The sequence below is a fragment of the Sinocyclocheilus anshuiensis genome, unplaced genomic scaffold (genome assembly GCF_001515605.1).
Source record: "Sinocyclocheilus anshuiensis isolate Anshui unplaced genomic scaffold, SAMN03320099.WGS_v1.1 scaffold1172, whole genome shotgun sequence".
In the NCBI taxonomy this organism is placed as follows: Eukaryota; Metazoa; Chordata; class Actinopteri; order Cypriniformes; family Cyprinidae; genus Sinocyclocheilus; species Sinocyclocheilus anshuiensis.
Window position 1 is genome coordinate 174,917 of NW_015552679.1, and position 14,327 is coordinate 189,243.

The 14,327-nt window shown below is 37.0% G+C and overlaps 1 protein-coding gene across 1 annotated transcript in view; it reads right to left on the bottom strand.

Moving 5' to 3' along the window:
• Positions 1 to 497, bottom strand: part of LOC107667566 (protein atonal homolog 8-like) — an 18,287-nt gene extending 17,790 nt beyond the window's left edge. Inside the window, exon 1 of the mRNA XM_016459259.1 lies at positions 386 to 497. Coding sequence (XP_016314745.1) covers positions 386 to 497 — 112 coding nt within the window. The remainder of the gene's footprint in view (positions 1 to 385) is intronic.
• Between the last annotated feature and the right edge of the window lie 13,830 nt (positions 498 to 14,327).

Below are 14,327 nucleotides of genomic sequence, written 5' to 3' on the forward strand. Positions count from 1 at the left end.
ATTTTAAAAAATGAATGAATAATAAAATAAAAATAAAACAAATCTAAAATACAAACAATTCCAGTTCTGATGGATAAAATAACATCCGGCCTTATTTCTCTCTGAAATGTCACATTACTGAAGTAAAATGGGTTGTGAATGGCGTTTAATGTGGCTAGAGAACACTGAAAACAGAAAGGCAGCATCACGGCACTAACAGACACATGCTGATTTGATCACTGGAGTGATAATGTGCTAGATGGATGCGTTTGGGGTTACAGGGCCAGAGACCAAGATGAGAATCAGGGTGGAGGGACTCGTTTTACAGAGGCACAGGGCAAAGTCTGGACAGGCTATTATACACACACACACACACATGCGCGCGCGGGACGGCAGACATCTGCACCTGCGGCTCTGACCCGTCTCTGAGTGTCTGCTGCTGTCATTATGGGTCCTGTGAGGTCAGGGAGTGTCTCTGCCAGCGTGCCAGCCGTCAAATAATCACAGCCTGTGTCCATGTGCCCCGCTTCACTCGTCACATGATATAATTATTAATATAAAAACAACCGCAGCAGTACAAACAAAAAAACCTGCAATATCTGAAGGCACCACAAGAATCCAGAAAATCCCGTGCAACGCCACACGCAACCACAGCTAGAGAAATACACACATTCAACACTGGAGATCAAAATACACCCCTCACGGATCGCAATGCTAACAAATCACGCACTTCTCCAGAAACACATCATAACATTACATCTTTATTTCTTTACAGAACGATGACATTTTCTGACAGCTACAGCATGTGTTGGGCGAGCTGGGCGAACGTCAAACCACTGGCACTGAACACGACTTTCACTGCATGAACCTTCTGCCTGATGCTTAACTGCAGACGTGGAACTGCGGTTTCAGCATGAGGTCGTGACCCCGCAGAGGTCAGCAGTGACATTTTTGGAACCATTACATCATCTTCATATTCCATTTGAATGTCGTTTCACACCTGCATTATTTTTCTTTATTGTTCAGAGTGGTTTTTGAGTTGCATGTTGACATGTGGTTTCTAGGATATTCTCGATGGTTACTAGGTGGTTACTTACTGGCCTGAGTAAAATGAGTCCACCCTCAAGTCTCAGTGATTTTCTGCTCTTGTAAACATGGATCCGGCCCCTCCTTCATTTATGTCTGCAGCACAAGCGGTGCAGGGCTTGCACAACAACCTGTTAAAAAACATAACAACATAACATAACATAACATAACATAACATAACATAACATAACATAACATAACATAAACATAATCATAACATCATAACATAACATAACATAACATAACAAACATAAACATAAACATAACATAACATAACATAACATAATCAGCAGCTTAAACTGGCATAAGAAGGTTTGCTGGTCTAAACAAACAACCAATTAACATCTTAAACAGGCCTGTGATGGTTTACTTTATTTTTTAATTAAAATAAAAAAGGAAACAAAACAAAACAATTAACAGCCTAAACTGTTAAATGTTTTGCTGTTCTAGTCTAGTCTAGTCTAGTTTAGTCTAGAATAAAATAAATAAAACAAAACAAAACAAAAGCTTAAACTGGCATAAGAAGGTTTGCTGGTCTGTTTTAAAACAAAACAAAACAAAAAAGCAAAACAACAGCTTAAACTGGCCTAAGATGCGCTGGTCTACTTTTAAATAAATGAATTAAATAATTAAAACTAACTTCTTAAACTGACATAAGATGGTTTACTGGATCTGGATCTTCCAGATAGACCATCTGAAAAGTGTCCAAAACCCTTCTAATTTTTTTAGCAGCATAAGTTTAGGTTAGGACACTCAAATCTCTCTTTTCAGTTTCAAACCTGAAGGTTGGTGTTAGTAACAATCTAATGGCTGCTGATCTGAGGCTGAAAGGTTGGTTTATTGGGCACCAATGTGGGGCCGGTTCTCCCAGGAGCCTCTTTCTCAGTGTGACGTCTCCGTCTAGGGGCTGTGTTGCAGGCCTGAAAGAGAAATGGAGAAAACAGAGGTGTGTTAGCAAAATCTGTCAACCAAACAACTGTCACACACATAGACACTGAGTTTTGTCATTTGACTTTGTGTATTATCCGTTGCTCAGAGGTTAACCTAATAATGTTATGCATCATGTAAGTATCAACATTCTTCTCAGATGTTGCATCTTAAACTCCTAAGGTGAAATAAAAATACACACAAAAGTCAAAAATGGTTATACAGTAAGAGTATAAAGCCATACAATTAATTAGGATAGCAGCTCAGATCATTTGTGTTTGGGAAATTTTAAGAAATGTTTGAGTTCATATTATTAATATGCATCTTTTCGAATATTGAGACATTGTAGAGATGTTTTCTGGTGTCTTTTTCACAGGAGAAATATCTGAGAAGCAGCAGACTTCAGCAAGTCTCCATTTGCTCTTCATTTATTCTCATTACATTCTTAGGGAAACAATTGAGTTAAAGATATTGTTTCCTGTGGATCTGAATCTGCACATGAAGCCGAGTGCTGCTCCTGCAGGCCGTGTAACACAGAAGGAAACGTCCCGAGTGTTTTACCGCTGCCACAGTAAATCATCTCTAATGAATGAAAGGTTGAACAACCCTTCGGCCCGGCATATATCTGCACGAGAGGAGTGCCGTAGATCCCCGAGCCCCAGAGAACCCAGGAATTCTGATGTTCCTTCCCGAACAGAATGGATAAATCTCACGCTCCTCCAGAGCTGCTTGTGTTTCTGTTCACCTCCAGAGAAAAACACCCACAGACGAGAGTGGAAAAATTAGAGAAACGCACTACAGTCTCTAATAGACTAAAACTGCCCTTGCATATTTAAATAAGAGCAATGTTACAGCATTTTAATGCATAATTTTTTTACTTTTTAATGCACTTTTATATCATTTTGCTAAAAAAAAAACTTTAAAAAGAACACCTTAGCAACACCCTGGCAACCGCTCTAGCATCATAGCAACCATATTATATTGACTTGGCAACACCGGAACAGCTTAAGATTGCTTGGAATCACTCAGAACACTTTAGCAACACTTCTAGCAACCACTCTAGCATCACAGCAACCATATTAGAGAGGCTAGAGTAACACTGGAAAAACTTTAAGATTGCTTGGAATCACTCAGAACAGCTTAGCAACTGCATAGCAACACTCTAGCAACCAATATAGCAGCGTAGTAACCATATTATAGAGACTTTGCATAACTATAACAACTCAAGCTTAATTGGATTCACTCAGAACATCTTAGAAACTGCATAGCAACACCCTGACAACCACCCTAGCATCATAGCAACCATGTTATAAAGACATTGCTCAATTAGAACGCCTCAAGATTGCTTGGAATCACGCAGAACACCTTAGCAACTCCATAGTAACACCCTGACAACCACCCTAGCAGCATAGCAACCATATTATAGAGACTTAGCACAACTGAAACACCTCAGGATTGCTTGGAATCACTCAAAATAACTTCGCAACCACATAGCAACACCCTGACAACCACTCTAGCATCACATCAACCATGTTATAGACACTTAGCACAACTAGAACCCCTCAAAATTGCTTAGAGCCACTCAGAATACATTAACAACTGCATAGCAACACCCTAGAAACCACTATAACAGCATAACCGCAATATCACAGAGAATTGGTAACACTGGAAAAACCTCAAGATTGCTTGGAATCACTCAGAACACCTTAGCAACTGCATAGCAACACTCTAGCAACCACTATAGTAGCATAGTAACCATATTATAGAGACTTGGTATCACTGGAACATCTCAAGAGCAATTAAATCACTCAAAACACATCAGCAACTGCATAGTAACACCCTGACAACCACCCCAGCATCATAGCAACCACATTATAGATACTTTGATTAACTAGAACACTTCAAGATTTCTTGAAGACACACAGAACACCTCAGCAACTGCATAGTAACACCCTGGCAACCAGGCTAACATCATAGCAACCAATTTTTCAAGGCCAAGCCACTCATTTATCCATAAAATATGTAAATATCTAGGTACCGCATTAAAAGGCTGTGCATCAGCACTATATGGCGCTCTTGACACAATAAAGCTTTGTCTAGACGACTTTAAAACCATTGAGTTCCTGCAGATTAGAAGGTCCAATTAATCTAGTAGAGTTGGCAGAGGTACAGGAGACAGAAGACAGGCCTCTAAAACTGTGGTCAGGCTTTTGTGGAGAAAAACATGCATTAAAACTACATTGGAATAGGAGGGAAATGTCAACAAATGTTATACCAAAAAATAGCACTTTAAAACAAAATATAGCCCAGTCACGGCTCTCTCCAGCGGCAGGAGGGGCTGTTTATTTGTGTCATCACTCAAGAGCGACTGTGGTAGGCACAGCGCAGGATGATACTGCTGTAAGGTTATATGTAGGATTATTTTGAAATGACACACAGTGGTTTTCACATCAGCAGGATGTGTGTGAGACGACTATCACACTCACACACACACACACTCACACACACACACACAACAGGGTGGGCTGATGGCAGGTAATGCCCCTGTGTCACTGCGGCAGAAACCCCAAGAGATGAGAGCTGGGCAGCGTGTCATGGAAACCAAACAAAATCACGGTAAATGTGAGAATATAACAGCAGCGATGAGATAATAAAGATAAGCAAAAGAAATTAGCATAATGAATTATTTCCCCTAATGTTGTTCCAAACCCGCATGAGACACACAAGGAGAAATTTTAAAGAATCGTCATGCTGCTTTTTTTTTTTTTTTTTGTACACTGAAAAAGTACTGGGAACAGAGACAAATAAATAACATTAAAAAAAAATAAACAATAAACATAAAACAAACAGTAAATAGTCCAAAAAATACAGTCCAGATGACTCGTGCAGTGTGTTCCAAGTCTTCTTGGAAAAGTGACATGCCAGTTTCAAAATGCAAAAGTGTAAATAAAATAAATTACACAATATAAATATAGCAATATAAACAGTAAGTAGTCTAATAAATATTATCCAATTGACTCATGCAGTTTAATCCAAGTCTTCTTGGAAAAGTGACATGCCAGTTTCAAAATGCAAAAGTGTAAATAAAATAAATTACACAATATAAATATAGCAATATAAACAGTAAGTAGTCTAATAAATATTATCCAATTGACTCATGCAGTTTAATCCAAGTCTTCTTGGAAAAGTGACATGCCAGCTTCAATATGCAAAAGTGTAAATGTTAATAAAATAAAATAAAAACCACATAAACATAATAAAAATAAATATCTATTTATTTTATTAAAAAAAAAACTATTACAATTATTAAATACATTTTAATTTGATCAAATTCATTAAAATATAATAAAATAAATAGTAGATATAACATAATATAATCATATATAATAAAGTCTTCTTGGAAAACATGACCGTTTTAATATGCAGAAGTGTAAATAAAATAATAAACAATATAAATATAACAAAATAAATAGTATTATAGACTAGTTGATTCATGTCTTTTTGGAAAAACAGTGACATGCCAGCTTCAATATGCAGAAGTGTAAATAAAATAAAATAAAAGCTATATAAATATAATAAGATAAACCGTCTAATGAGTATAGTCAAATAAATATTGCAAAACTATCAGTGTTAATCACTGTGCCATGTTTATGAAATGTGCTCCTTAAAATAAAACTTTTGTCTTGGTGACTAAAAAAAAGAAATTATTGAATAATTTTGTGCTCTGGAAATTGCTAAAGACTCTTGTAAGTGGACATGAAACTAGTCTGAGGAGCAGTTTTCTCTCTGAGACGGTTCACATGTGTGCTACAGCACATTTACGCCCTCTTGTGAACTGCCATGAACACACACACATTTGCTTTTAGCACGGATTTCAGTTAAAAACCAGATAAGATCTCACGGACTTGCTGTAAGCTTCTATCTACATCCGTAAGTGCTGACAGCGAACTTTTCTGAAGAAAATAAGTGGGAAAATACTTGCCTGTGCAATATTCGTCGATACAATGATAGAGTTTAGTGAATGGCTGCCAGGGCGTTGCTATGGGGTTGCTAGGATTCTGTGTGTAGTTGCTAGTAAAAAAAAATAAACAATATAAATAAAACAAACAGTAAATAGTCCAAAAAATACAGTCCAAATGACTCGTGCAGTGTGTTCCAAGTCTTCTTGGAAAAGTGACATGCCAGTTTCAAAATGCAAAAGTGTAAATAAAATAAATTACACAATATAAATATAGCAATATAAACAGTAAGTAGTCTAATAAATATTATCCAATTGACTCATGCAGTTTAATCCAAGTCTTCTTGGAAAAGTGACATGCCAGCTTCAATATGCAAAAGTGTAAATGTTAATAAAATAAAATAAAAACCACATAAACATAATAAAAATAAATATCTATTTATTTTATTAAAAAAAAAACTATTACAATTATTAAATACATTTTAATTTGATCAAATTCATTAAAATATAATAAAATAAATAGTAGATATAACATAATATAATCATATATAATAAAGTCTTCTTGGAAAACATGACCGTTTTAATATGCAGAAGTGTAAATAAAATAATAAACAATATAAATATAACAAAATAAATAGTATTATAGACTAGTTGATTCATGTCTTTTTGGAAAAACAGTGACATGCCAGCTTCAATATGCAGAAGTGTAAATAAAATAAAATAAAAGCTATATAAATATAATAAGATAAACCGTCTAATGAGTATAGTCAAATAAATATTGCAAAACTATCAGTGTTAATCACTGTGCCATGTTTATGAAATGTGCTCCTTAAAATAAAACTTTTGTCTTGGTGACTAAAAAAAAGAAATTATTGAATAATTTTGTGCTCTGGAAATTGCTAAAGACTCTTGTAAGTGGACATGAAACTAGTCTGAGGAGCAGTTTTCTCTCTGAGACGGTTCACATGTGTGCTACAGCACATTTACGCCCTCTTGTGAACTGCCATGAACACACACACATTTGCTTTTAGCACGGATTTCAGTTAAAAACCAGATAAGATCTCACGGACTTGCTGTAAGCTTCTATCTACATCCGTAAGTGCTGACAGCGAACTTTTCTGAAGAAAATAAGTGGGAAAATACTTGCCTGTGCAATATTCGTCGATACAATGATAGAGTTTAGTGAATGGCTGCCAGGGCGTTGCTATGGGGTTGCTAGGATTCTGTGTGTAGTTGCTAGGTGGTTTACCAGTTTTAATGTCTTCCAGCTGAAAAGATGCGAGTTATGCAATGACGTTTAATACTTATAACCAGTGTTGGGGAAAGTTACTTTTAAAAATAATGCATTACGATATTGCGTTATTCCATAAAAAAAAGTAACTAATTACATTACTTAGTTACTTTTTATGGAAAGTAATGCATTACGTTACTTTTGCGTTACTTTTTAAATCTGGACAGGGCTGGCTTGTTTGTTTTTAAAATAAAAAAGTTATATTTTTGGCAAATATAAAAGCCTTTTCACACCAAAAGTGAAATGAATAAGCCTCAGGCTGAAGGGAAAGTAAATTTACGTCCGTACTGTAGAATGCAGAAGAAGAAATTTCAACACACTTCAGCAATAAAAAAAGACACACAAATGTTTGTCTAGAGTAATTTTTGCTTATTAGTACCCTTGAGCTGGATCATCGAAGGTCAGAAGCAAATAGAATGGGATTAAATACATAAAGGATATTTGTGTTGTTTAACATTTAATTATTGCAGGTTTGCGTCATATTCTGAGTTGCATTATTTTTATTCATTTTGAGGAATACTGAACCTGTGTTGTTGTTTTTGTTTTTTGTGAGTGAGAATGCATATTCATATTTATTTTAGAACTACGGTAACATCTTCTGATTTCTCTCAACATGGGGACAGGAGAGCTGTCAATCAATAAATTGGAAAAAAAAAAGTAACTTGCGTTACTTATTTGAAAAAGTAACTTAGATATTTTCTTGTAAATTAAAAAGTAATGCATTACTTTACTAGTTACTTGAAAAAAGTAATCTGACAAGTAAACTTGCGTTACTTGTAATGCGTAACCCCAATGCTTATAACTATAACGATCATGATAACTATTGTTATTAGCCATAAAATTGTTCTAATTCTATGAGAATATGGACGCTCACACCAGAACTGTAGCGATAAAGACACAGAGCAACAATATCGCCGGAATAATGATTTTGCAGCTTTGATAATATTTTTTTCCAGCTGATAAACGTTAATTAAAAACTTTGACAGCCAATCAGATCCACCCAACTTTAAGGAGCTCATGCATTTAAAAATGACAAAACTTAAGCTTAATAATATACAGAACGTTACCATCCTTTGGAGTGGACTATTATAGTTATCTTTATAGGTATCGTTCTTGAAGCAAAATCCTGAAGAGGAGCAATGATAAGTGATGCTTGCCTTAGCATATACTATTATCTGTTAAATAATACATTGTACAGATCTTTTACACAACACATTAAACCTCAAACAGCAGTTTTGAAATAATACCCAAATTAGTTGTTTGGTAAACAAAGCATCTTGGACTCTTTCTTTGGGGAAATCTAAGTGTCAAAGTATGTAAGTAAAAAAGCAGAGGTGCCAACAGGCCAATAAATTTCCGAGAAATGCCTTTGAAAAAGCCGTAAAAAGATTTAATGGATGTCAATGACCCCTTTGATATGATTCAATCCCACTATTTAAGCCAAGATATGTGCCCGTGTTGCGGGCTGTTAGAACGCTTAAGTGTTTTTTCTTCTGTCTTTTTCTTTTACGACTTTCCAGTGCTGGGAGCTTGGAAAGCCAGAGCAGAACTGCTTACAAATCACTAATTAGCACGGGAGGCGGTCAGCAGTAGGTCCGGGGGGCCCGTGAGGTGTGTCAGCGCATCTGGACCCGCACATCAGAACCGACGACCATTTCCCATAAATCCCTGCTGCTTTCATGTGTGTGGTTCAAAGGCCCGTCCGCCTGGAAAGTTTGACACAGGATACGTGGGGAGAGCCAGAGCCAATTAGCGCATTCATCCCCGCAGCAGGGCCTGAATACCAGCGAATAACGCTTCTCTAGAACCCATCTGTGGGCTTTACCCGGGACGCCAGCAGCAGCAGTGCGGCGGTCCAAACGCACATCTCTCCAAATCCTCTCCTCCCCATCTCGGCATCTTATGCACATAAATCTCAGCTGCAGGCGACTCATCTGTCTTATGTCACTGGTGCTGGCAGCAGTCTGTCTCTGAGATCCACCAGCCATAAAACTCAAGAACACCAAACACTGAGGAGATTCATTTGAAAGTTAGAATTATACAGATAAATTATGTGAAACTGTGCGTTACGGTGATTTTACTATACATAAGAGGTGCTGTGGTAAACCGCGGTGTGGAAAAATCACTTTAATGCACACCCTCAAGTAGCTTATTGCTTTTATTGAAAAGTGGCAACAACATAATAAAAAAAAATGCAATACATATCTACAATTAACAACAATAATAATAGTAATAATAAAATTATTATTATTATATTAATAATAAACAATTATCAACATATATGGTGATAAATCCATTAATTGCCAAGTAACAATGAAATTCCATAAATAAGTAAATAAATATTCATAGTTTTATCCATTTTTATCTATCTATCTAGATATCTAGATATCTAGATATTACATGCATTAAATTGACAGCGACAGTAAATACATTTATAATGTTACAAAATATTTCCATTTCAAATAAATGCTTTCTCTTTATCTAAGAATATAGAAAATGTAAGAAGTATAGAAAATTCTAAGAAAATAAAAATGTATCACGGTTTCCACAAAAATATGAAGCAGCACAATTGTTTTCAACATTGATAATAATGCGAAATGTTAAAAAATAATCAAAATACAAATAAAAACTATAATAGCATCTAAATTATATTAAAATAACCCTGATTAACGCACATCCTCATGTGCCTAATTGCTTTAATGAAACGTTGCCACCAGCATACAAGCTGTTTTTAACAATAAGCACAATGAACTATTGTACATCCAAATAATATAGGTCAAACATTGTCAGGCCTGCTGAGGGCCAAAATAATGCAATATCACTGCTCAACTACTCAATAATAATCATCCTAAAGCTTAGTTCTACTACATTTGATGACAAACAGCTCAAATGGCCTAATCTGGCAACAGAGTGCATTATGTTAAAACAGAAGCAGAGAGAATGGAAAATATAAATCCCTGAGGCTTTAGACTCATTCTCACACAGCTCAAAATGTTAGTAATACTTTAAATGTCAAATGTAAGCCAGGAAAACATGCCTGTACTAGTCTGGGTGGAACAGGAGGGATTAATGAATGCGGTTCAATCGTAACAAACAACCAATCAGCCGCTCACGCCACAAATCAACAATCAAGTGAATTCTAAAGATGTGTATCACTCTGAAGGATGAAGTCACTTACTATGGCAAGCCGTCTTCACATTTAATCCTCAAAACTTACTAGTATCTATTTTAAAGCTACTAATGCTTATCTTTTAGCTATTAGTATCTATTCCTTATCTAGCCTACTCATTCATTGGCTACTAGTGCTTATTCTTTAGCTACTATTAACTTTTTAAAGACATATTCTTTAGATACTAGTTCTCATTAATTAGATACTAGTATTTATTTCAATAGTCACTAGTAATTATTCTGCTGTTACTAGTAACACATTTCAAATTTTTACCATTGGCTGCAATATTCGAGAAATCACAAATTTGGAATTACCACACAGCAAATTCTGGTCTTTGGAATAAACTCCCTGGTAGTTAAAATCAACTCAATCTGAGTGTACATGCGTGACCATCAAATAGACTCCAGCACAGAGTTAAAATAACTCTGCTCTTGGAGTTGAATTTTTAACACTGTTTCAGAGTTAAAATTTAACTCTTTCTGGAGTTAAAATACTAATCCTACGGAGAGTAATTATAGCTCTAAAATTTAATTATAATATGAACTCCTTATCAGTATTAAAAATCAACATTTAAAAAATATTTAATTTAACACTTCTTAGAGTTAACATTTAACACAATCAAATGTTTTATGTGAAAATGACTACCCTGAATGCCATACTCTTGACTTACTGCTTTTATTTGAGCAAATCCATAGATTAGGTTTAGAAATTCCATGCATGGATACACTTCGAAAATAATTGCGGTCATAAAATACTGTAAAATCTAACAGCAAAACATTTACATTAAATACATCCAGCCAGCTAACAGAGTGCTAACTAGAAATGTTTAGTAAATTTGTATAAAACATTGCCAACAACACATCGCTGCATTATATAAAATCAAGCTTGCAGGTTTATAAAAAAGAAAAGTAGTGCAGTATAGGATTGTGTAACCTGAGGAAGATGCTTATACATCAGATGAAGAAACAAGGAACAACTTGTGATACCAGGACACATTCTATGAATTGGTTTGAGGTGCCTGAACAAATTCAAAGCTGAACCAAAGGATGAAGTGCAGAGGAAACAACTTAACATTTTGGTTGAATAAGACAATTATTGCTTGTTCAACAGCCTTGCTCTCAGTTCTTTGACTTTTGGAGTTTCTTCAGATGTATCTATATAAATTTTGTACACAGTTGTCTGCAAACATGTGTACAGGCTGGACAGAGCATTATGACCATTCACACTGAAAACGAAATTGGACTTGCTCAGTCAAAAGTACCCAAGTATGTACATGACTGACAAGGCAAAACTTTTCTGTCCAAGACAATGTAAAAGGTGGAAACCTGTGCTTTTGAAGACCCTGAAGCAAGAAGATATGGTTGAGGGTTTCATTTAGAGGTCAGGAGATGATCATCAAGACTTTGGCATGACTGAAACACAACACAAATGTCCCTTTATAAACAATTTGTTTAAACATAGGCATTATGTACAATAATTGGAATAGGATAGAGCTGTCTAAATTTCACCAGATGATATTTTGCCTCTCCAACACTGATCTTCTTGGGCTGCTTTCTTCCAGCTGATTGTGGAGTAAGAATATCCAGCAGGACAAATAGAGAAGCCATGTCACTTTTGCCTAACTCCTGATTTTTCAACTCCAGAAATTTGCTGTGCAGCTTCTCGTGCAGTGGCTGACAGGTTCATCCCTTTGGCCTTCACCTGGACAACCTCCTGTTGCAGGGTTTCAGTCACCTTAGAGCGGCCCACAATTTTGCAATCTCAGTAAAAATTACAGGAATGCTGCTAGTTAAAGAGCGTTTGTCATATAACTAAGAAAATTTATATTTGAAAGTTATTTTTCAAATATCTCACTTTTTTATACTGTGCTTCAGAATACAATCAATTTAAGAAATATGCTTAAAAAACTGCCCTTTTACTCCTGTTAGGATAAGTTCATATAGGACTAAGCAGTGACCTTGAAATTTTAGGAAATTGTAAGTTGTTCTCTAATTTTGATCTCCACTGTAAGTAGCTAAAAATAAATAAGCACTAGTAGCATAAAAATAGATACTAGTATGCCTAAGTTTTATACATTAAATGTTAAAGCGGTTTGCCATACACTTCCTTTCTGTGGACGCCCTCTGTAAACCAACATCAGAGAAGAATGGACCTCTGCGCTCGGGATAAACGAAGAACTAACCACACTCAAGTGGCGTTAAACACAAGCCCCATCCAAAACAGCGCCATCTCCATGGACACACAACGAGGGATGAGTGTTATCCAATGGGAATTTGGCTAGTTAAATACTGAAACCTCAGGCGTTTGGGAATACAGTTTAGTCTGAGCAAACTGCGATGAGTCAACCGTTCCCAAGAGGTACCAAATGTCCTACTGTCAAACTGAGAGTAAAGCCCGCCGTGAGTCTGATCTGGCAGACGGGACGGGTCATTCTGGGTCATTATCTGCTATACAGAGCGTCCAGGCACGCAGAGTGTCTGTCTTGTTACGTCAATTAATTAACAAAGCTGAGAAGCAGGAAATAAGGATATCTACCAGGAAATTAAAAACTGGAGATGATATAAAATGAGAGCAAAAAAGAAGAATATCATGCACCATGGATCGCGGAATGTACATTTCAATATTAGAAACAGTACTATTACTTAACTGTTATATTAGTGCTACCAGTATTACAACATCAATATTGTAACTTAATTGTAACATTTTAACTTTTAATTTAGTGCAATATTTTGTCATTGCAACGTTTTAGTGCAACCTTCGCTAACAGCTGCAGTTGGATGTATATGTATACCTAAATGCACTGTTATCCCACTGGTCACTACTGTTGCCATCAACATGTTTACTCATTCTATGACCACACTCAACAAAACTGAATTATTGTGAATTCATATATTAATACTAGACACCTTAAAGATAACATGTATCAAAAATCTGTGTCATATCTTTATGTTCAAATACCGTACTTGTCACGCCCATGGACTGTTTTGTGTCTCTTTTCTTCCCCCATGTGTTCCATGTTCCCCCCTGTGACCTAGTTTCTCCCTCATGTTGATTATGTTCATTGATGTCAGGTGTTCCTCGTTTTGGTCTAGTGTTTTAAGCCCTGGTTTTTCCTGTGTCTTGCGTCTGGTCTTGTTCGTCAATCCCCTGTGCTACGAGTGCGTTCCTTTGGATAAATAAAGACTTTCTTCAAGAATTCCCCTACGTCTCCTCGCTCCTTCACAGTAGCAGCAGATCATGACAGAATACCGGACCTAACAGTTAGCGGTGCCCCTTCTCCTAGTTTTTGTTTCCTTTTTTGAAAGTTTTGTTTTCCGTTTTTCCCCCCTGCAAAAATGGAAACCACCGCAAGATTCGCTGCCCTAGCCCGCAGAGATCTTCCTTTTATAGAATTCGCCCGGGAATTCTGCGGGCTCGCCGTGATGACGGCGTTGGATGATGCCATGCTTAATTCATTGTTCTGGATCGGGTCCAATTACCATCGCCCCGTGGACCTCCCAGACAACACAGGACTGAGCTGGAGGGAAGTATCCTCCGATGTCTGTAGAGTGTCCGGCCCCGATTCAGAACCAGCTCGGTGTCAAGCCCGCCGGCCGCTCAGCAGTCAAGCTTGAGGAACTTGGGAACAAGGGCTCTAGTTCCCAAGTTAAGCCCAGGGAGGGCTCCAGTTCCCAAGGTAAGCCCAGGGAGGGCTCCAGTTCCCAAGTTAAGCCCAGGGAGGGCTCCTGTTTCCACGTCCAGCCCAGGGAGGGCTCCCGCCCCCGAGTCCAGCCCAGAGAGGGCTCCTTTTCCCACGTTTCCCACAGTTCCCAAGTCAAGCCCAAGGAGGGCTGCTGTTCCTACATTTGGCCCACAGAGGGCCTCAGAACCCAAAAGTTCCCCCAAGGAATTTTTTTTTGGGGGGGGGGGGGGGGGCT